The 21,841-nt window shown below is 38.1% G+C and overlaps 2 protein-coding genes across 2 annotated transcripts; both read left to right on the forward strand.

The window, feature by feature from the left end:
* The first annotated feature begins 3,108 nt into the window (after window positions 1–3,108).
* LOC147231128 (MOB kinase activator 1B) lies at window positions 3,109–13,305 on the forward strand. The gene is made up of 6 exons (XM_086152295.1): window positions 3,109–3,396; window positions 4,937–5,103; window positions 7,380–7,473; window positions 8,695–8,828; window positions 11,078–11,241; window positions 11,333–13,305. Exons 1-6 carry the CDS (start codon window positions 3,383–3,385, stop codon window positions 11,408–11,410), a joined length of 651 nt encoding a protein of 216 aa, XP_086008421.1. The 5' UTR covers window positions 3,109–3,382; the 3' UTR covers window positions 11,411–13,305.
* Window positions 13,306–14,992: 1,687 nt separating this feature from the next.
* Window positions 14,993–21,583, forward strand: dck (deoxycytidine kinase). The gene is made up of 7 exons (XM_086152302.1): window positions 14,993–15,192; window positions 15,390–15,505; window positions 17,470–17,663; window positions 17,912–18,059; window positions 18,523–18,638; window positions 18,939–19,038; window positions 21,384–21,583. The coding sequence occupies exons 1-7, from the start codon at window positions 15,102–15,104 to the stop codon at window positions 21,408–21,410; spliced, it is 792 nt and encodes a 263-aa protein (XP_086008428.1). The 5' UTR covers window positions 14,993–15,101; the 3' UTR covers window positions 21,411–21,583.
* Window positions 21,584–21,841: the final 258 nt, after the last annotated feature.

A 21,841-nucleotide genomic window follows, 5' to 3' on the forward strand; every position in this document is an offset into this window, starting at 1 on the left:
AAACAGGTACTGAACACGAGGCAATTTCGTCTAAAAGGAAAGAACAGTGATTTAAAATGTTAGGAATGCAGTCCAACAATGGCATATTTGCTCTAAAGGTAGCATGCGGCGTCGCGTTTAATGATGCGCCTTCAATAATGAAGGGAAAACCTGACATCTAGCGGCTGTTCTGGGTATTACCTTTTACTAACTAGTAAACCTCTCACCTCCTCTCTGTATATACAGGACTGTCTCAGAAAATATTGTGATAAAGTTCTTTATCTTCTGTAATGCAATTAAAAAAACAAAAATTACTTTTTCATGATATTCTAATATTTTGAGATTTTTGAGTTTTCTTGAGATGTAAGCCATAATCAGCAATATTAAAATAATAAAAGGCTTGCAATATTTCAGTTGATTTATAATGAATCCAGAATGTATGACATTTTTGTTTTTGTAATTGCATTACAGAAGACAAAGAATTTCATCACAATATTCTAATTTTCTGAGACAGTCCTGTACAGTATACATAAATGTACCGTATGTTCGTTTATTTTTTTAACATGGCAGAAATTAATTGGACAGACACCATAAACTAAGTAGAAAAATTTTTCCTGCCTGGAAAATCAAAATCTGTTTATTAGCTTTATATGAGATAATTCGTTGTTATTCGGTATTGTTTCACAGTGAAACAGTGAATATGAAATATAATAGTATATGTGCCATAGGGTGCAAAGTTATGCCGAAATAGATACCGCAAATAAAATCTTGATTTTAATTGAAAAGTTTAAGTGAAGTAAACAAACAGAAAAGATGGGCAAATTTAGTCAAGACACAATATGGATGAAAGAGGACTATGATGTATACTGACAACTGCTGGGATGTAGCATAACAATGTTCTAAGAAAGATGGTGTTAATTTCAATGTAGACAATTTGGTATTTGTCGTTAATAACGGATATATATATACAGAGTTATATTGTGACGGTCTGGAGTTTAGCAAAGTATCGATAGGAAACAAGGACAACTTGCTCTCAGAATTTTGAGCCCTCAAAGATGGTTTTAATTCATCAATACTCGAACAATAGAAACCCAGGGGCCCTTTCTCAGCTCAAGGTTAGACTGAGGGTGCACCCCCCTGTTACAACTAATGCTGCAAGTTCTTGTCACATATCAATCAAGCACAACATTGTACAGCTATTCTGCGATGTAGTTTTCTAACACAGAACTACAAGAAGCTCCCAATAGTCATCATCATTCGCAATGGATAGTGGGGTTCCGCTGGCCAGTCTCCCCGCCACACTCTACAATGTAGTGCTAATGCACAATTCAATACAATAGTAATACTTACATCATAGATAGTGAATATGCACCTACTGACCCTGCCATTATTACAAATTGCTTGCCTTCATTCCTGTTGGAGGGATTGGAGTTGGAAACTAGTGTTGTGGCAGGATACAGGGAGATGGAATGTGAAAAGGGATCAGAGGCCCAAGGAATATGTTATTATTTGACTAAACTGTCATCTATATGCAGCAGTTCCAGAGTTTTTCAATTTTAAAGTTTTTTTTTTCAACTCTTTTTGCAAATGATCTCCTCAAATACAATAGTTACAAATTATATCATAACTTGAATATTTTAGATATGTATTACGAAGATGAATGTGCAGTTCATACATAATGTGCAGTTCTCTTTAACAGAAAAAAACACACCAGATTGCTCACTTCTTGATGGAATTCTGTAGAACATTTGCACATCATGTCCAATTGTCAGCTCAAAGCCTCTCCTGAAAGATGACTGAATCTCATTCTTGCTGACTAGGACTTTGTGTAGGTGCATGAAACTGTTGTCCTGGGAACTGATGATTATACAACTCTTGATTCTGAGAAACATATCTCGTGATTTGGTTGTGGCTTTGGCTGACAGTCTGCTTCAGTTTAGTCCCTCAGACATGATGCTTCCTTTTTATTTGTTTAAAGTCAAAACAAACACACAATGGCCTGTCTTCCTCTTTGTTTGCATTTTCTCTCACCATTATGATACAACACCTTCCCGCAGCTCTGAAATGTGATCCAAACGAGTCAAAAGTAAAACAGGCTTTCAAAACCACTTTGGTACGAACAAATGTATTCTAAAGCGATGGTGTTACAGGCTTCATTTACACTTTTTTGACACGAAAAAGCTGTCAGATGTTAATCCTGTTGAGGCCAGAAAAAAATGAATACATAGTGAATCTTGTTGTTCATGTTATTCTTTCTTATCACTATTCTTATTCCTGTCAAGTGTATCGTTTAAATCAGTTGCTTGAAGCCCTCCCCCTGTCTCTTTATGAAATGCATATATATATATAGAATTTGTATACACGCACACACACACACACACACACACACACACACACACACACACACCTCATACAATACGTTGTTCAATAAATGCTATCTTTTTAAACTGTAATGTGTTCAAGTAAAGTGTTCTGGATAAGGATACACTTTATGCCAATTGTCTTTTGGTCTCCCCTGAAGCTGAACAAACTCTGCCTGGCTTCACTCATGAGAACAATGTAGAATGTGCTCATTTTGACTTTGGAGAATATTTTACTTTCAATGACAGAAAGTATAAATTTTGAGCTGCACTCAATCTACAGTCTGATTCAGATATTCGGCCTTTGAGCTCTAGTTGTGTCATCACTTTTTTTTTTTTTTTTTTTAATTTACGACGTCCTGTTCCTCCCACTTGTGCCTACGGGTCAAACACACGTCAGATTTGATCTGATAGAGGGACAGCAGACATCTCGTCTTCAGCTGTTAAAACTATGACATTTTAAATGATTTGCAAAATTTCTGTAATTGCAATTGGGTAGCTGGGATAACTAGCATTTCAAGGATATAAAAATTGGAAATCATGTCTTTTGGGAAAAGTAATACTAGCCTTCAATTGTTTTTATAGTATTTACGCTTATTTATTCCTCAATTTTGTGTGGGGGCTTAGGTTGAATAACATTACAGTGTGGAACATTTGCCTGTGTGTTTTAAATGCCATTGAGTGTTAATCCTGAAAACGTTGTTGTCTATGATTCCACCACCAGGTGGCAGCAGACAAGGAAACTCCTTCTAATCTGCCTTAACAAACAGATGAAGAAGTCGAGCATCGCTTTCAGTACGCTGCTGCCTCTCAGCGTACAGCGTAGCAGTCAGTTGTTCTTCTCGACTTTGAAATTGTACCGTATTATTTTACGCCGATGTGGATTTATTTCTGTTGTTGAAATAGTTCTGTCGGATTTATCAAAACTACCAGAAACCTCGAGAAATAACGAGGATCTGCGAGACTTAGTCAGACAACCCTTCTGGTCTACGTCCCCTCAGGTTGTTATTTGCTAAGAGCCATTCTCTGCGGTCTGAGGAAACATGAGCTTTCTTTTGTAAGTTATAATGCATTTTTGATTAACGATTTGTTCTGGCAATGTAGCTGTTTAAAGAATTTCTGCCCGAAGGCTAGCTGTGCTAGCGATAGCATGTTACGGGTTTGGACTATTTCCTGAAACTAACGTCCTACTTGTCAATGCAACATAACTGTTCCTGCGTACTGTTACTACAATATTATTGTGCAAAATCACATCAATAGTTAGTAACGGATGACAATAATGTGAATGATTCGCTTGCACTCACATGTAGGATATACGTTTCGCTAATGAATGTATTATGGCCTGGATAGTTGCTGGTTTGATCACTTTGTTTGTTGTCTTTTGCTAATCCAGTCCCTTTCGAAGGACTCGCTTATTCATGACATTGATTTTTATTTCTTTGTGTAAGACATTATCTAAAGTATCACTGAAATATATTCGACCGTGTAAATACGTTTTGTGAATGTTTTAAATGAAAGGGCGGAAAAGATCTGTTGAGTGCGCCCTCTGGTGAGGATGCGTGATTTTATCTGGAAAAAGAATCTTCCTTTAAACCTTTGAAACGCAACACGCAAGTTACAGAACCGGTAACCACTTGATCTAAGTTACGTAAACTGTCAAGAAAAGTGATTGTGAGTGAAATATACTGACACTAAATTTAGGCAAACTGGATTCATTTAAGTAGCCCTGTAGAGTCGTGGTGTTTTGAAATCAAGCTACTCAAACAGCATTTCGTTTGAAGGACATGAAATGTTATGTTTTAGTGAATTATGCATGCTTGTTTTTAGGAATATGTTTTCTGTTTTTAAATTTTAATGCACATCTTTAGCATCTACATGATAGCAGGAAATCTACATAGCACTGTCGCCACTCTCAGAATAACAGGAGAATGAAAGTTCAACTCGTAAAGTTAAGGAGAAATAAATGGAAATTTGCAAGAAATTGCCTAAAAGTCTGTATGAAATTAGTCAATAGTTAAAAGGACATCGTAACGACAGTATTTTACTAGAATTGAAATAGAGGTAAAATCAAAGCACTTGTCATTATGCTAGATACTCAATTTATTTGTGTCTGATGATTAAGGGAATATATATCTTTCTTTGCTATAACTGATCAATGTTAATAATATAAATTAGAATGACCTGAAACTCCTAAGATGGCATGTTTTGTTTAATAGAACTAAGATTAGGCACCATTAAAAGTCTTTTCAAGAGATAATGTTTTAGTGTGTAACCTACAAATGTTATGATGACTCACATGAATTCTTGTTTAATGGGGCAGTGTGAGAGATTGAATACAGGGCCTCTCCAAATGGCCTCATTACACACTATAAACAGAGACACACTGTTCTACCCCCCATTCTCTTTCTGCCAAACCCATGGGTCAACTGAAGCTCAACTCCTGTCATCAGCATTTTTTGTTATAATTTCTGTTTAAGATTTAAACTTATTGTCCGCTCACCTGAGGGGAGCTCTGTGACATCAACTTTTGTTCTAATGTCTGAGCGCCTTCCCATTTATCACTCTTCTTGTCTTTCTTTATGGAATGTGACTCACAGTGGAAACCGTTCATCTAAGACATTCAAGCCCAAGAAGAACATCCCGGAGGGTTCTCATCAGTACGAGCTGTTGAAACATGCCGAGGCTACACTTGGAAGTGGAAACTTGCGCATGGCAGTAATGTTGCCCGAGGGCGAAGACTTAAATGAGTGGGTTGCGGTCAACAGTAAGCACTGGCTTTGCCTTTTTTTTTCCCCAATACATCCCTTCTGCAGGGCTCATGCCTTCACTAGAAAACCCCCAAAATCCTAGACAAGAATTGCCCAACTTTTCCATTAGGAAAACTCATGAAAAAGTTGAGATAAAAACAAAATAATTAGGTCAAAGTGTAGAAAATTAATACGTTTTCCTTAATGTGTTAAAATTTAACAAAGGTTTTTATAAAAATCAGGGTAAGAACGTGAAATTAGAGAGGTAACGTATACCGATAATAGTATGTGGACAGAGGAAAACAATGTGTCATTACGGTTTTTGAGCCTCCCGGTAATATTCTTTCTGAATATCTTTATTGTTGTATTTGTCAATTTTGAACATGTTTCCCATTCATTTTGCTGCAGACTCCAAATTTATCCAAATCAGGAATTGGTTCAAAGTGATTTATCAGGATGTAAGATCTTGCCATTCTCTCAAAAAACTGCACATTCATGTTGGAAAAGATCACTATGAATATAAAATAGACCTGATTGTCAGTGCTGTGGGGGACCTGTTTACTTTGCTCTAAATTGAAAGTAATAGTTGTAATAGCTCAGTGGGTTTTTCTCCCAGTTAGAATGCCAGTGGGCTTGAAGCTTTTTACCGTGTCACCTCTCATGTAACGTATTTAGACTAAGCTTTTAATTATAATATAAAGTCTAAAATAAGATTAAGACTAGTTTTGTTTTCACTGAGCTGGAGTTTGTCTATTTTCATTTAAGCACTAGAATGGGGCTGGCTATTTGGATTTTAGAAACTACCATCCCCATGTTTTGGTGTACATGCCACAGGTATTTTGAGACCAACAGAAATTTTGTGATTATGCCTCTGCACACTATCACAAGTAGCAGAAAAGCATTTGATTTGTCATGGTCTAAAAAGGGAAAAGGGCACAACTTCAAGCCACTTGTCTGAAAAATATCCAGCTACTTAATTTTTAAAAACAGCAGTAACTTTTTCAATGAAAGCTGAGAGCCTACACTTTCATCACATATCAGAACTTAAATGTCAAACCCACTGTTGTGCTATTTAGATGAACTGTTGCAAAACACATTATCTTCATTATTTTGCTAAATTTAATGGTCCTGCCCTAATGATAATTTATGTGAGTCGGATTGCCTATTCATTCATTTATTATCACTGATATGATTTCTAATCCTGCTTTGCAGCTAACAATTAAAGTTATTAGCTTTAACAGAATGGATTAAAGAGAGTAGTGGTCAGTACAATAAAAGGAAGTTAGAATAATGTGTGTGTCACAAGTATGAATGACTTTCCTTGTGATGTTAATGAGAACATTTTCAAAAAGCCAAAAATGATCTGTGGATCAGTACTTGTAATAGTTGTGAAACCTACAGCTCCGCATCAAGCATGAAAAGTCTGTAAAGGAAATCCAGGGACGTTGGCACCTGTCATTCCAAAGTGGACACGCTGACCAGTGAGGCAGCCTTACAAAAACAACACATCTATTATCAATTGTCTGCAACCCAGTCATCATCCGTTCAGGAAACACCTGAAAAAAGATTTCAGGGGCTGACCACCCATTTAGCCCCTCCCCACTCCCTGGATAAAGTAGCTAGGCTCTTGAGACCTTCACCAGAGACAGTTGGAAACAACAATCATAAATGATAACACTACCAATGCCACTGATATTGGTTATAAAATCAGCAAAATCATTTATGAAATTAATAATTGTGAGCTCGATTTGTCCTATTCCTCTTTCACTACTTTGGCGTAACCAAGTATAACATGCTTCTCAGGAACAGTTGCATTACAGGGGTGCAAGCACTGTATAGTGATGCTGGTGGTTGCTATGCTTTATTATTCTAATCTGTCACCGCCATATGAATTGTAAAAATTGTGGACAACATTGAAATGTATGTCATGTTGAGTGAGACAAGCTAGATCTATGAGATAAGAAATCTAATGTTTCCAACAAGATCTCTGGCAAAACAGTTGCTTCAGTTATTTAATATACATTTGTTGGTGTGAGATTAATAAACAGTGTTCCTACATCTATGTCAAGACTGGAAGCATATTGGTTGATGGCCTGTCTGAATTGTCTGAAAATCCATAGACCTAGGATGAGCAGCAAAAAAATGTTCGTAAGATAATCTTAGTATGCAGCGGTCTATAGTGTAGTCTGGGCAGTGACGTGGATGGGTAAGCAGCTGCAGGGGAATTTGATTCCCACTGTTTGAGTTTGGCATTCGGGGATTTGATCTTGCATTTTACACATTTATTTTTCAGCTGTGGATTTCTTCAACCAGATCAACATGTTGTATGGCACCATCACTGACTTCTGCACAGAGGAGAGTTGTCCGGTAATGTCTGCTGGGCCTAAGTAAGTACATCATGAGTCTGAAAATGTTATTGTTTATTATGAGACCAGCCTAGAAGGAAAGAAACAGATGAATTGGACTTTTGAATCCGATCGAAATAAAATACACCATGCCAAGTACATAGCTGTCTGGTACAAATACTGTGCTTTTTATGAGCATGGGTTTTCGTTCGGAGTACAATGTAGCTGTCTGTACTTTTGATTAAGTAAATCCCCATGGGTTAGCTATCCATATCATCCCATGACACACAGAGCTCCACTTTCCAGTCTACATAAAATGCTCCAGTTTAGCTCCATCACTTGTTGCAGTCATCCCCTCAGGAGTGTTCCTCTTCGGCCTCAAAGCTGGTTGCTTTTGTCCATTGGCTCATCTCTTCCCCAGTTTGAAAACCAGCAGCACACATAGGAAGTAACGTTACTTGAACTGAATGTAGTTAAGTTTTCTAGCTATTGCCTTTGGTTTTTTTCTTTCACTTAGGTTTGCCCTAACTGGCTAACCAAAGCAGCAATTATAAGTCCCTCTAAATCATACTACAATACTATTAGTCCATGTAAATAATACCCATATTTGCTTGAATCTGAGATATTCTCTGTTATCTTGCCATGCCTATCAAAGTTTATGAGACAAAATGGGTTGAGAATTGATGGGGTTCTGAGCGTACAATAAGGACGAGTCACTGAGAGTATAAATAGTGTTTATGTCCATGTAAAAGGACAGGAAGAGAGTCAGAATAGCTAATTCAGGTGGGCGATGCTGGAGCACCAGCTTCGTTCTGTGTGGTTAAATAAAGTGTTACGATGGTTGGATAACTGCAGTGAATTTGTAAAAGGGCCAGTACTAAAGCCAGGGTAATTACCTAATGACCACTCTCATTTTGACTGTGTGCGTGGATATATGTGTCTGTTCTTTTTCAAAGATTAAAAATGTTATGCATCCCAGGCATTCCAAAACTGGGGCAAAAATGTTTGCGAGAAAATACAATTCTATAATGAGGAAAAATAGGTCATTCATGAGAATCATTGATAATATTTTGTTGTGTTGTATATTATTTGACTGGGTTGGACTGGCCTGTTAGTATTTTTATTATTTACCCACCTCTGGGGACCTGAGATGTTGGGGATGTCATTTTGGATGCAATGCATACCGCTTTATGCCTGACAAAATTTTTTTGTTCTGTTTTGTAATAAACCAACCACCCAATTTTGGTTTAATCTTTTCTTCAGGTATGAATATCACTGGGCAGACGGAACGAACATCAAGAAGCCAATCAAATGCTCGGCTCCCAAGTACATTGATTACCTCATGACCTGGGTGCAAGACCAGCTTGATGATGAGACACTATTCCCATCAAAGATCGGTACGTTTTAATTCATTTATTTTGTCGTTGCTGTTAAATAGTTTTTTCTGTGCCCAGCTTGAGGGAAAAGCCACTTTAACTGATAAACCAGTTCATTGGTCACCCACTGAAAAGCCTGTATGGACTTTACAATACCCTAACGTATTACCCAAACACTGTTCTCACCTCATGAACTAGCTGAGGCATGTGCTATTTAGGGTGGAGCCCTAATAGAGGTGGATGGCAGCCAGCACAAATATGTCTACCATCTATTAGTGTATCTCCTTGGAAATTGACCAAGATGTAAAGGTTCTTCCCCCAAAGGACAACATTTTCCTTATTGTTCAAAACTAAAAACCCTTTTACTTATTGAATGTGAGCAGTAATGTGAAAGTACTCTCTAACTTCTAACCAGGAGTGCACTGTGGCTGTAAACTGCATGGAAAATGGAAGTATCACAGATTCCTAAACAAATACAACAGTAGGGTTAATACCTCCCTATATTTTCCCTACCACAATTTTTTTGAGTCATTGTTTCATCAGAGACCCAGTTGCTTAGAGAGTTTGCTCGGACAAGCCCAAGAATGTATCAGTGTGTTCATGTTGATTGTTCATTGACATGAAAAGGCAAACAGCTGCCCCAACTCTTCAGTTTGCCCAAAAACACCAGTTTTTGTACCAGTTTAGCCTGGTTAATATCGCAGTTGAATATCTGTAATTTCTAAATGTTGTGGGGGAGGATTCTCAGACTCCTCAAATTCATACCAGTCAGTCATTGGCTTCACTAGAAAAAACAAGTTGGTGTAAATACTGAGTGCAAACTGATAGGAACAACACAAGACATCTGGGTGAGAAGGAGACAGTCTGCTGCAACAAACATCTATTTCCTAACTGCAGTGGGGAACTTGAAACACTGTTACAATGACTACGTTTTGGTTGCACTTCTCCAAAATCGTGCCACAGCCCGTCCCTGGCCAACACTGTCTTTTGCAGATGCTTTCATTGCTCTTTCGATTTCAGAGCTTATTAAAATAACAGCTGACATAGAAGGAAAGTCATGCTTCAGTCACTGCAATACATAGTTTTGTCCAAATCCAAAGAATTGAAATCAAGTGTGTTAAAAAATAATTCAAAAAATAAAAATGAAGACCGGGAGAAAGGACTGTAATCACATCTAGGGTGGCGGGGGGAGTTTTAAAATGATTTAAATCTCCCCAATTAGTTTTATTTTGAATGTAATACTTTTGCAAATGGTGCACTAGGGCTTTTACAAACTGATGAGGTAAGATTGAGGTGTGCTAAAAAAAACTGTCAAAGTCTCTAGTAAACCAAGGTTTTGAAAAAAAAACAAAACAAAAAAAATACCAACATAGAACAGTTCAGTGTTTTGTGTGTGGTTTTGATGATTCAAACACTGTGTACAGCAAGAATGTATGTACCACTATATCTTTAATCGGAACAAGCTGAAATGTAAGAATATTTATTACTTGGACAAGTCTTATTATAGGGAGGTCTTCAAATGATATGTCATGGACATTAAAATAAACCATGCCTCTGCACTAGTTTGAAGTCACATGGGCTAAGAGCATCTTTTTAGCTCTCTGCAGGTTAACAGTGTCAGTGTGGAGCGAAAACACTTTTATTTTCATTAGCTGAAACATAATCACTCAGCTTTGTCTGTACTTACTATTGTCTATGAAACTATATACCCAATTACTTGACAATAAACCATATAAACTGCAAAAAGAACAGAAAGTCCATTTGCTGCCTGAAATGTCTGTTTCTTTCAGGAGATAATCACAACTTGTCCCTAGATTTTGCAGTACAAAACTTTTTAAAATATTTTACATAGTTTCTTATTTTTGCCCAATTGATAACTAATTTTAATTCTAAATCCCAAGAAACAGTAAAACAACATTTGAGTACTGTATATTATAAAAATAATACTATAATATGTAACATTTTATTCATAATACACAGTAATTTCTCATAGCATCCATGCAAGTCAGATATGCGATTTCTACTTTTAATTTTCCTGAGTTTTCCATTTTTAATTTCACTTCCTCTTTGTCACATGAACCTCTTGGATGTCCCAGTACCCACTTTGTGGATCTCTGACCTAAATGATACATAAATGTGCAGAAGTAATCCTCTGCTTTTGAAATTTCCATAGAAAATTCAGTGATTCATTCTAGATTAGATGCTTGTTAATGGTGATGATGTTCAGAGACAATCTTGAACCGCTCCCCTTGTTTTCCTTCATGCCCAAGGCGTCCCATTCAAGCGAAACTTCATGTCCGTGGCAAAGACCATACTGAAGCGTCTGTTCCGGGTCTACGCCCACATCTACCACCAGCACTTTGACTCAGTCATGCAGCTGCAAGAGGAGGCACACCTTAACACATCATTCAAACACTTCATCTTTTTTGTTCAGGTAAAGAGCCGTCAAAGACACATTGATGTTGACATTCCAAGTGGAGAGTGAGATCTGGTTTGTTACCTGTGCCTTTTTTCCCCAAAAACAGGAGTTCAACCTCATCGACAGAAAAGAGCTGGTCCCTCTACAGGAACTGATTGAAAAGCTGACAACTAAAGACAGATAAACAGCAAATTAACTCTTTATTTTAATGGTCTTCTAGTTTTGCACAGATACCCACCCCACCCTGGCTGTACGTATGCAGTATATACTATATTTCCATTTGGGGAAATGTTTTATTAAGGCCAGGAAGATGGAAGGGTCTTGATAGGTTTAAGGCACCAGGACTAATGCTATCAGGGATTACACAGTTAATTGAACAAACCACAGATTAACATGTTAGAGGAAATTATTTTATTTGTATGGAAAAATCCCCAGTATTCAGTCATGGCTTATATTTAGCTTAATATAAACTTATGTTCAATAGCTCAATATTTGTCTGCACAGATATGTTTTCTACTTGGATTTAAGGCACCAGAATAGCATTTACAACCTGCCTGCAGGGAAGAGTGTGTGAGCAAAGTGGCTTTATAGTTATAGGGAGGTGTGTTGGTGTTACGACACAAATTTAAGCCAGCATTCAAGCCAATCGAAGAGCAGTAGCTTGTTATATTATTCAATCTTCTGAATTAGAAGGAGCTGGGTCATAGTTTGCTACTCTTCTTTGGTAATGTCCCACATCCTGTGTTACAAATGAATCCTAAGTGCCTGGCATGGCTCAAAATCGCCCTGTATCAACAGTGAGTACTGTAAGATGATAAAGGCCATATAATACCTACAGAAAATTAAAGGTTTCACCCCATCTCCTTTTAAGTTACTTTGGTTCTTAAGTCCTTACTTTTCCTGAACATTGGTAGGAATCCTTTGCCAAGTGTTCTGTGCAGGTTCTAATACATGAATGTGTTAAGAATAGATTTTAGTCATGATGTAGCTGGGAGTTAAAATGAAGTTTTATTGTATTATAGTCCTAGTTTTCCCCGATAACTTTATGTAGACTCAAAGTAGAGAAAACTACATCAACATTGGACTTTATTTTGCTTTAACTTACTATGAAATAGTGATTTTGCACAGTCTTATAATGGCTGTAGAATAATGTGGTCATTCGGGCTCAGATTTTAAGCCCTTGTTTAACTTCACAAGTCTTGGCAGGAAGATTTGAGTTACAGCCTGTTCTTAAATGCAACATTAACTATAACAACTGCTAGGATACAGAAAAAAAATTAGAGGAGCTATAAAAACTCACCAAAAACAAGATTGTCTCACAAAGCATATTCAATAGAGCCAGACCATCCGGCCCTCTTTCTTCACCAGCCTTTTTTACAATGTGATCAGATTTTTAAACACCCACAAATATATCAAGATGGAATCATATCAAACGAGGGAACAAAAAAGTTAGTTTAAGAAAAAATGGTTTCATTCCATGTTTCTGTTTCATAACTGCTTGATTATTTGTGACTTTTCGTCATCAGTGAAAAATGTAACCATTTACCCATTTCCAAGCAAAATTTGACCTTCACAGTAATTGAATTTATTGTTTTTCTTGCATGATAACCAGCGTGCCTCCGGTTATAAATTTGATCTGTGACACAGGTACAGTGTATTTTCTGCTTTTTGCAAAAGGAAGCATCTCCCTACTCAATGTCTCTTCCTGTCTGTGACCATTGGCCCTGCAGGCAAACGGGCAATGAAGCTATAACACTGAAACCTTGGAGAAGTAATAAGCAGCATTGCAAGGGTCGTTTCTGGCTGACTGAGTAAAACACGGTTTTTCCAATCTCTTTGAGTGCTCTTACATTAAAGGAAGCAGCCAATGACCAAACACATGGGAAGTCTCGGTCTGATCTCTCTGATCCTCATAATCTGTTACGCTCAAAAAATGAACAAACATTTACTTTGTAATGATGAACTAAAACAAAACAAAAACAAAAACAGCTGCTTCAAATGGTGTATATATAGGTTGATTAAATAGAAAAACTGTTCAGTCATGATGACTAAAAAAAAGTAAAAGCATTTTCAATTGGATAATGCTTCTGCTCTTATTGTGTCACTAGCCATTAAGCACTTTGAACAATTTTCCTGACCTCTTTTGCCTGAATGTTTATTCTTCATAGACTGTGCTTTGTGAGAAGCTGTATCATGTGACTGATCATAGTTTCTTTCCGCTCCCGTATTTCCCCCAAATGAATGTTGAGTTGCTTAACCTCTAAAATTGGCTAAAGGGCAGAATTGACATTTTTCTCCCTGCCCCCCTCTCAACAGCCTCAGTTATGAGTTGCTATGCTTTAAAGAGCAGATGCATGAATTGATTCTCTGATTGCGTGTTACATACTATGCAACAATTGACACATTAAAAAGGGTTACCAGCCTGCTCATTGACACTTGATATTATTTTCCTAATTCAGTGCATATACTCTGGTTTATGGCAAATAAAATTGCCTCTCTTTCAGATTTATTTTTTAAACGTTTAAAAGTGGGGTTGTACTTCACTACAAAACATGAAACACTGAGATTTGTCTTAAAGACTCTATTCAGTGAACAGTTTGCAATGTTTTTCAATGCTTTTTAGAGGCAGCTTTCTCCGCCCCGGTTTGGATAAAATTGTTTGCTTTCATTGTTTAGCCTTTACCCATCTTTTTTGCTTACTATTATGAATGTTACTGCTCACCATGAAATCTGAAAAAGTCGTAGAAAATCTGCCATCCTGAAAGCATCTCATCTATATGAAATTCCCACAAGATAGCCTGTTGCCTAGTTTTTCTCCTTGACTGTATTCATTGAGGAAATGTTTGTAAATAATGGCTTGGTAGGGGGTTTCAATGCTACTGAATTGATTTCTGCTGTTTTACAAGGCAAATAAAGGTGGTGTTGACTCTTAGAATGGTTTTTGTTTCCAGCCTCCATCACTAACGCTAACTCAAGATATTAAAGAAGTAACAGTGGCGCCAAAGCCATCGGATAAGCAGCAGCTGCTTCCTGGGCGGATACACAACCAGAGACACTCTAGATGGGTAGATGTCATGTCTTAGTACTACATGACCAGGTCACATGTCTTACCGTCAGCCAATGAAAGCTCAACTTCACATTGCTCCTTTTTCTCTTCCGGGATCAATGGCTCGAGCATTTGTCCCAAAGACATGGTGTAAATTTAAAAAACTAAATAAACCCCGTAGTCCTCAGTTTTATGTATGTTTACTCTTAGTACAGGATTTTCCTTAGAGTATCACGTACATTTTTTCCAGAAACGTATAAATGTCTTTTTCTGCAGACACAAAAGATTATGACGATATGAAGAGAACATGTAATATCACACAGGATAAGTCGACATCTTCGCCCCCTCCTCTTTCTCACCTTTTAAGTTTCTGTCCTTTTTCACTCGATCCATAAATTTCTATGGTCTTCATTTATGGCTCCTGCTGTTTATGATTTATGAAAACTAAGTTTAATTTCTCTAACTTGTTTCTTTTGTTCTCAGTAGACAAACGTGTAAACAATGGGTCGTGACAAATGGACACTGTGTGTTGAATTATCCCCATCACGAGCCAGACATAAAAACGAGTTTGTTGTATTTTAGCAGAAGGTTTCGTACTGTGTATTTCTTCAAAAACCATGTTACTGGCAGCCAGAGGTAGACTGGTGAGAAATACAGTCACGCTACCTCGGTTACAAGTGTGTAACCGAAACATGTACTCTTCCCCTTGTACCATCTCTGCTGCAACCAGCCTCTTCCTGCCGTTGTTGCCGCCGAAACCTTCAAACAATCAAGCTCCCTCAGCTGCACCTGTCAACTTTCCACACGGAATTCATAAATTTGCCTAAAAATGTCTCTTACTTCAAAAAGACATTGCCCTGATCAGATGAACGACTCAATGGAGAAACGGATAAAGCGGATATCGGTTGAGGGAAACATAGGTGAGCGGATTTAACTCGTTTTCCTAGGCGCGTAGAGGCGAAAACTACAAAAGGCGATTTCATTCGGTTCTCTGTCTCCATTGTGTCTTCATTTATCTTTTAACGGTTAGACAACATGGAAGCTAGCACGCATGTTTCAGCCTGTCCCGACCGGGAAACAAGTTAGCTTGTAGCCGTACTTCCTCTTGTCTTTCCAGCGGCGGGTAAATCAACCTTGGTTCGCCTGTTGGAGCGGGAGAGCTCGGACTGGGAGGTGGTACCAGAACCCATCGCCAGGTGGTGCAACGTGCAAACCAACGAAAGTGACTTCGAGGTAGACAAGCGCTGTGCCGCGTTTTCCAAACAATTCCGCAGGTTTTTCTAACCTGACCACTGTACGCTAGGTGTGAAAATTTTGCGATAAAGACAAATGAAAATACGAAAGAAAGTACTCGCAAATCAAAATATTAAGGGAATGGATTGGCAGGCGGATGCCCAAAGGAAGCAAACCATAATCTTTACAATAAGCAACATTAGTAATGTGCAAGAAATGTCATGAACACAAATTAAGGTCAAAAGAATCTATTGACAACTTTTTAAATTATTATAAGGACATAACAAAAGTTCTGATCAGTGGCTCTGCTTAGGCTTAGATGTCTGCTGCTGCTTTCAGAGGCCTAATAAAATAAAGTGATTTTGAACTACCTTTTTTTTTAGGTAACAATAGACTAATACATTTAAATGGACAGTGTAAGGCCAGCATTAAAGGAATACTATAGGTTCACCATTGATCACATTGGCCTTATGGTTAACCTGTGCTTTGAGGTTCCTATAGAAATAGTTAAAAGTATGAGTTGCAGTTATAACAGCACTCGTGGTAAAAAAAAAAAAAAACATATTGAGGCTTGGAACTCTACTGAAAAAAAAGGATACATTTGAATCAGAATGTTTTCTGCTTCGGTGGAATGTGATCATCCAATCCTCTGGCGTCTCACCCTCACTGGTTCAACTGGTTCATTGACACATGATTCAGTGGCGCTGTTAAGAAAACTGGGAGAGTCTTACACTGTATTTAGAGTGCAGCTGTTCATATATCAGCACTGTCCCACTATCAGCACACACCAGGGGAAACAGATGGTCACACTCCGGACAGATGAACATGCCATTATCAGGACAAACATTTCACCATCCCACGCATGTACACACACATCTTAATGCTTTCTGTGGGTCTGTGTTTGAAATCAGTATTCAGTTACTTTTGATACTGCTGCTTCTCGCAAGGTTGTGTGTCATAGTGTCTTGACCAGAAGTCCAGGTTCTACTTCAGTCATCTGTTGATAAATGTTTTTGCTGATGTCAGTATGGTTTTGGTTTTCATTCATGTCTGCTAAGTAGCACAAGCTTAAAGTTACAGTTGAAAGTCTCGAGCTTCTTTTTTTTTTTCCTTTAACCGTTCTTCATTTGGTTGAATGCTCATCAACTGTGTGCATCTATAGCAACATTCCCATCAGATGCTGCCCATTATTCTCCCTTCCTGGATCACCGGTTTATCCAGCCACAATTTAAAATCCAGTCCATAAAGACCACAAACCGGTATGCAGTACTTGGAACAACTAGCCATGGTCTGGCCTCCAGGTGGTTGCCTTTGAGCTTCCCTCTTAGTTGTGGGTTCAGGAGGGTAATTGTCTTCCTTTGCCATGTTAGATGCCTTGCAGTTTCAAATATCAATGTTTGAAAACATTTGACTTTACATTGGGAGACCCTTCCATGGGCTAATGAACTAGACCAGACTTAGGCTATTACATTCATGTCAATTTGTGTGTGTGTCTTTTTTTTTTTTTTGGCTGTGCGCGTACAACGCCGAAGTGGCACGTGATTGCACAAATAAAAACACAAAATTCAACATGAACTTAGGAGCCGCATGCGGCTCGGGAGCCACCGGTTGCCCAGGCCTGGCAACTAGACCAACACCTTCAGGATCACAGGGAGACACAAGCTCTGCCTCATGAAGGAACCTTCTCTGTCCATTTTTACTAGATACAAGATAAGCATTTGAAATTAACTTAAATTGCTTGTTTTAAAGGATTTTGATTACTCCTGTTGATTTTGCAAGCAGATAGGCTAATGTGCTAACTGATTACCACCTCTTCCTAGCTGCTGTTCAGTCTGCTCATGTAAACACTGAATACTGTGGACATCATGTTTATTAATGAGGCATCAAATTCAGGAATGGTAACAGGTCATAAACACAATGACATTACAAAACTCAGTTGGACTTGATCTGATCTCACGTCACAGGACTTGACAACATCTCAGAAGACCGGAGGAAATGTCCTGCAGATGATGTATGAGAAACCAGAGCGGTGGGCATACACTTTCCAGAGCTATGCCTGTATCAGCAGGGTGCGAGCCCAGATCAGGTCAGCCAATGGGAAGCTCCGAGAGGCGGAAAACCCGGTGCAGTTCTTTGAGCGATCCATCTACAGTGACAGGTACAAATGAAAAGAAGCAGCTTTATCAATTGGTATTTCTAAGGCTGCTCAAAGTTGAGCAAGATAATCATGAAAGTCACTTTGTTCATTTTAAAACGTCATTCATCTTTGAAGTGATTTTTCATCTGAAAGTCTTGTGTTTTGGGATATCAAAAGGACCACATGGCAAAAATACAGCTCATTCAAGTAGTAGTTCTTGAAGACAGGCAGATGTTTTGTTAATCTTGGTGTTTTTGCTCCTGTTCTAGGTACATCTTTGCAGCCAACCTTTATGAAAGTGAGTGCCTCAGTGAGACTGAGTGGGGTATTTACCAGGACCTACACGGCTGGTTGCACAGCCAGTTTGGCAAGAACCTTGAGCTGGATGGTATCATCTACCTCAGAGCTCCACCAGAGGTTGGTCTTCCAGTTTCTTCATTCACATTAACATTTGATGTCACATTGGGCAATGCCTGGGGGAAAACATCACTGTATGTGGGGAAACTGTTCCAATTCTTAGATTGGGTTTTCAAAAATGTAAAAATTACTGATTGTCTAGTGAAAGGCTTTTGATGTACAGAGAAAAGTTTTTGTTTTTTTTTACCTGTGCACATGACAAACACTTTGAATCTTTAAATGGTCCATTAATCAATCATAAAATCATTATTATTGTTATTATAAATCGAATATATTAAATAACTTTTGCAAGCATTTAAAATTGGTTCGTTTGCCTGGGGACAAACTTACCACTTAATGAGATACTGTGATTTAAATTGTTTTCTATGACAATGTACATTGCTTTTTCTATGGTAACCTCCAGCTCTCCACTGATTAAAGATCTATTAACACAAATGCTGATCATCCTCTTGCGTGGCTTCAGCGATGCTTACAGAGGCTTCACCTCAGAGGCAGAGCGGAGGAGCAAGACATCCCTCTGGAGTATCTGGAGAAGCTCCACTTAAAGCATGAGAGTTGGCTGCAGCACAGAACCATGACGTGAGGAAATGCATGCACGTGCACTCTGGATCCTAAAATATTTGCACTCCAAACTACACATTTCTCTAAGGACAGACTTTTCAAAAAAAAGGACCCTATTTATCAAAACCCTGGAGCAATGACGTTCTTATACATGTGATCTGGAGCTGTCCTTTTGGTGCATAAACGAGCCAGAGTAGACATGGCCCTTTAGACCCAATGATTGTAAACCTGAAAATGTTTCCTTATGGATATGATTCAAAAACATTGGTTGAAGTTAAGTGCTACTAACCACATCTCCTGTTTCCCTGTTGTCCCCAGAATGGAACATAGCTATCTCAATGACGTGCCAGTTTTGACCTTAGATGTCAGTGAAGACTTTCAAGAAAATTCATCCAACTACATTGACCTGATTGACAAGGTGAGTAATGGTCAAGCTGTGGTTCATATATTGATTCTTGTATTTTCTCCGTTCACAACTCCTTTCCTTTACCAAAGATATTCCCATTTTTTTCAGAATTTTAGAAAAATACCATCATTTACTTTTTCAATCTATTCCTATTTTAAGCATCAGCACAGTGCATTATATTTAACAATGCTAGAATCATTACCCAAAAGACACCTTGCAAATTAACTACAATGTCAAGTAGTAAAAATGGTGATGGGGGGGAGGGGTCGTAAAAATTAATACAGCTCATTTGGGTGTAGGGTCATTTACACTGTAGGTATGGAAGAAAAAGGGTCAAGAATTGGATTCAAATCTCTGGGCCAATATCCATCTTGCTCAAGCAGATGGGCAGGTCTCCTTATGTGGTCTTTTTTCTTCCATGGCCACAGTCAAAGTGACTCTCTTTCAACTTAAATCATGTTCTTTTCAAAGTGACTTGCTTTCAAGCTACAAGGATGGAAATGAATCTAATTTCCACAACAGTAACCACAAGTTCTTGGAGTAGGACTGATACTCAAGACTAGTTTCAGTAACTGACTGTGCAGCCTGAAATGTCCACTAGAGGGTCTGACTTCTTCTCTTTCATGCCCTGGAGTAAAAAATCCCTATCAAAAATAGCTGCCCAATTCAGCGTCGCACAAGTGACTATTAATGGCTGCGCTTTTGTGTTCATACTGCACTTCATAGTGCTGACACATTTGATTTCAGCATATTGCAGTCTATGGTTTCATTACTCAAGATCTATGTGATTATGAAACTGATTACTTTTAGCTTTTTTTTGTGGTTTCCCACAGTGTGCAGTCTGAGATAGTAATGAATTTACTGATTCAACCAAGTTAAAAGCAGAAATAGAAGAGGTTCTAATACTGCATTAAGTCGGTCTTCAGTTTAAGCTTTACTTTGTGTATACATTTCAAGATTTTTATTTTTTTTTAATGGCATTAAAGTTTTGTTTCCAGTGGGCTGTAACTATATTGTGGGGCAATTAGCTGACCATTTATTAAAACCGACATTTTGGATATCCCGACTTAACCTTGCTTATGTCTGTTAATTAGGATCATACTTTCCTCAATGCTTGTGTTCATGAACGGTCATCCCAAATGACACGGTCACATGCCTACGCTTTGTCCAACTATCATTAGTCTGCATTCACACAAAGTTGGTGTGCAGATGAAATGAGCGCAAACACTGAGCTGACCAACCTGGGCAGTTAAAATCCAAACAAAAAATGCTACATCCTTGATGTGGACATGATTCTCTCCTGAGGCTGCTGAACACTAGAGAGTCAGCCTAAAAGCCATAATTGTATCCATTATCCTGGGTTTGTAAATTTTCACTACATCATTCAATCAACAAGTAAGTGCTTTGCTGTAATAAACCTTCTGCTAACCAATTGATTTTCAAAATAGTGATCTGAAATCAGATAATTGATAATGTTTGGAATCCAAATGCTAATCAGACCTCACCTGGTTAGTGGCCTCGCCCTAAAATAAACATTTGTCATAGGTGTGTTCTGACAATTTTTGTCTGGTGATGGTAAAATCTAAAACTACTTTAAGGGACATGGAATTCTTAAATGTGAAGATCAGTCATCAAATAACTGAAACTTTTGGTACGTGGAGTGACAGCCCTTGGTTACGGTTACAAACTTGTTCACAGGACTTTTAATGTATTTTACACAGAACAAGAGAATTCATGATTAAAGCTCTACGCATTTAATTTCATAGGGTCATTATATTGTTTGGATTTTACCAAAGCTCTTTAAATTTTTCTTTTTCTTTTTTAATTCCAATCCAAAGGACCTTCAATAAACATAATGGTTGAGTTTAAAATGTCTTCAGTCCCATTTATTTTACGTGATCTTTTTTTGTTTTGTTTTCTCCGTCACATTTCCTGACAACTGTTCTGCTGTCATTCTTACTTCACCATTCTCTATGTTGAGGACTTGGATGCCTAAATTCAAGACGATTTGAAGACGACCTTGGTCACTGATCTCGGTGGTCATAGAATTATTATCCAGCATGTGCGACCATCAGGCTTTGGAGCTTTTAAAAGAGATACGCCTGGGTTCAAGTGTGTTAGGTTGGACTAAGTTCTGCAACTACTGGGGTCTCTTGTTACTCAGACATTCACCTGTGAGTGTCACCTGCAGATGGAAATGAAGCATCAGAAGATGCTTATGTAGTAGTTTCATGTTGACAGTAAAAACAGTGCTGTCTATCAGTGACCTCATCCGATGGAATCTCACAAAGGAATTTAAAAGGCTCATTACTTGTGACGCTAATTCCCCATTTTGTGTGTCACTGCTCTTCCTTCAGGTGAAAGAGTTCTTGAGCACGTTGTAACGACGGCCTGACGGAAATCCACGGAATGAATGCAGCGTAAAACATGAAATGGAACAGCGGTGGCTTTACCGTTTTTTTAAACTCATTTAAATATGAATAGTTTTAATTTGTATTCACGTGGAAGCACTAATTCAAGTATTTATGTATTTTAATGCAAATTGTGTTTCACTAATAAAAATCAACTTGTATAAAAGTTGTATACTTTTCACTGTTTTATTGCGTGATCGTGGTTTTAAAATGAGCCACGTGGGTGAGTTGTCGAGAGGATGCTTGGTTCAAACAAAGATATTTTTCTCCACACCAGTTCGGTTTCGCCCCCCTTCCCGGAAGAGGTCGCCCCCCTTCGTGGTCTACCTGTTTGCTCCTATTGGTTTTTGTGGAAAGTTACCTTTATCGTGTTACGCCTTACAGAAGAGACAGGCAGCGTAGAC

The sequence above is a fragment of the Fistularia commersonii genome, chromosome 9 (genome assembly GCF_037954325.1).
Source record: "Fistularia commersonii isolate RoL2024-O1a breed Wild chromosome 9, RoL_Fcom_v1.0, whole genome shotgun sequence".
Classification (NCBI taxonomy): domain Eukaryota; kingdom Metazoa; phylum Chordata; class Actinopteri; order Syngnathiformes; family Fistulariidae; genus Fistularia; species Fistularia commersonii.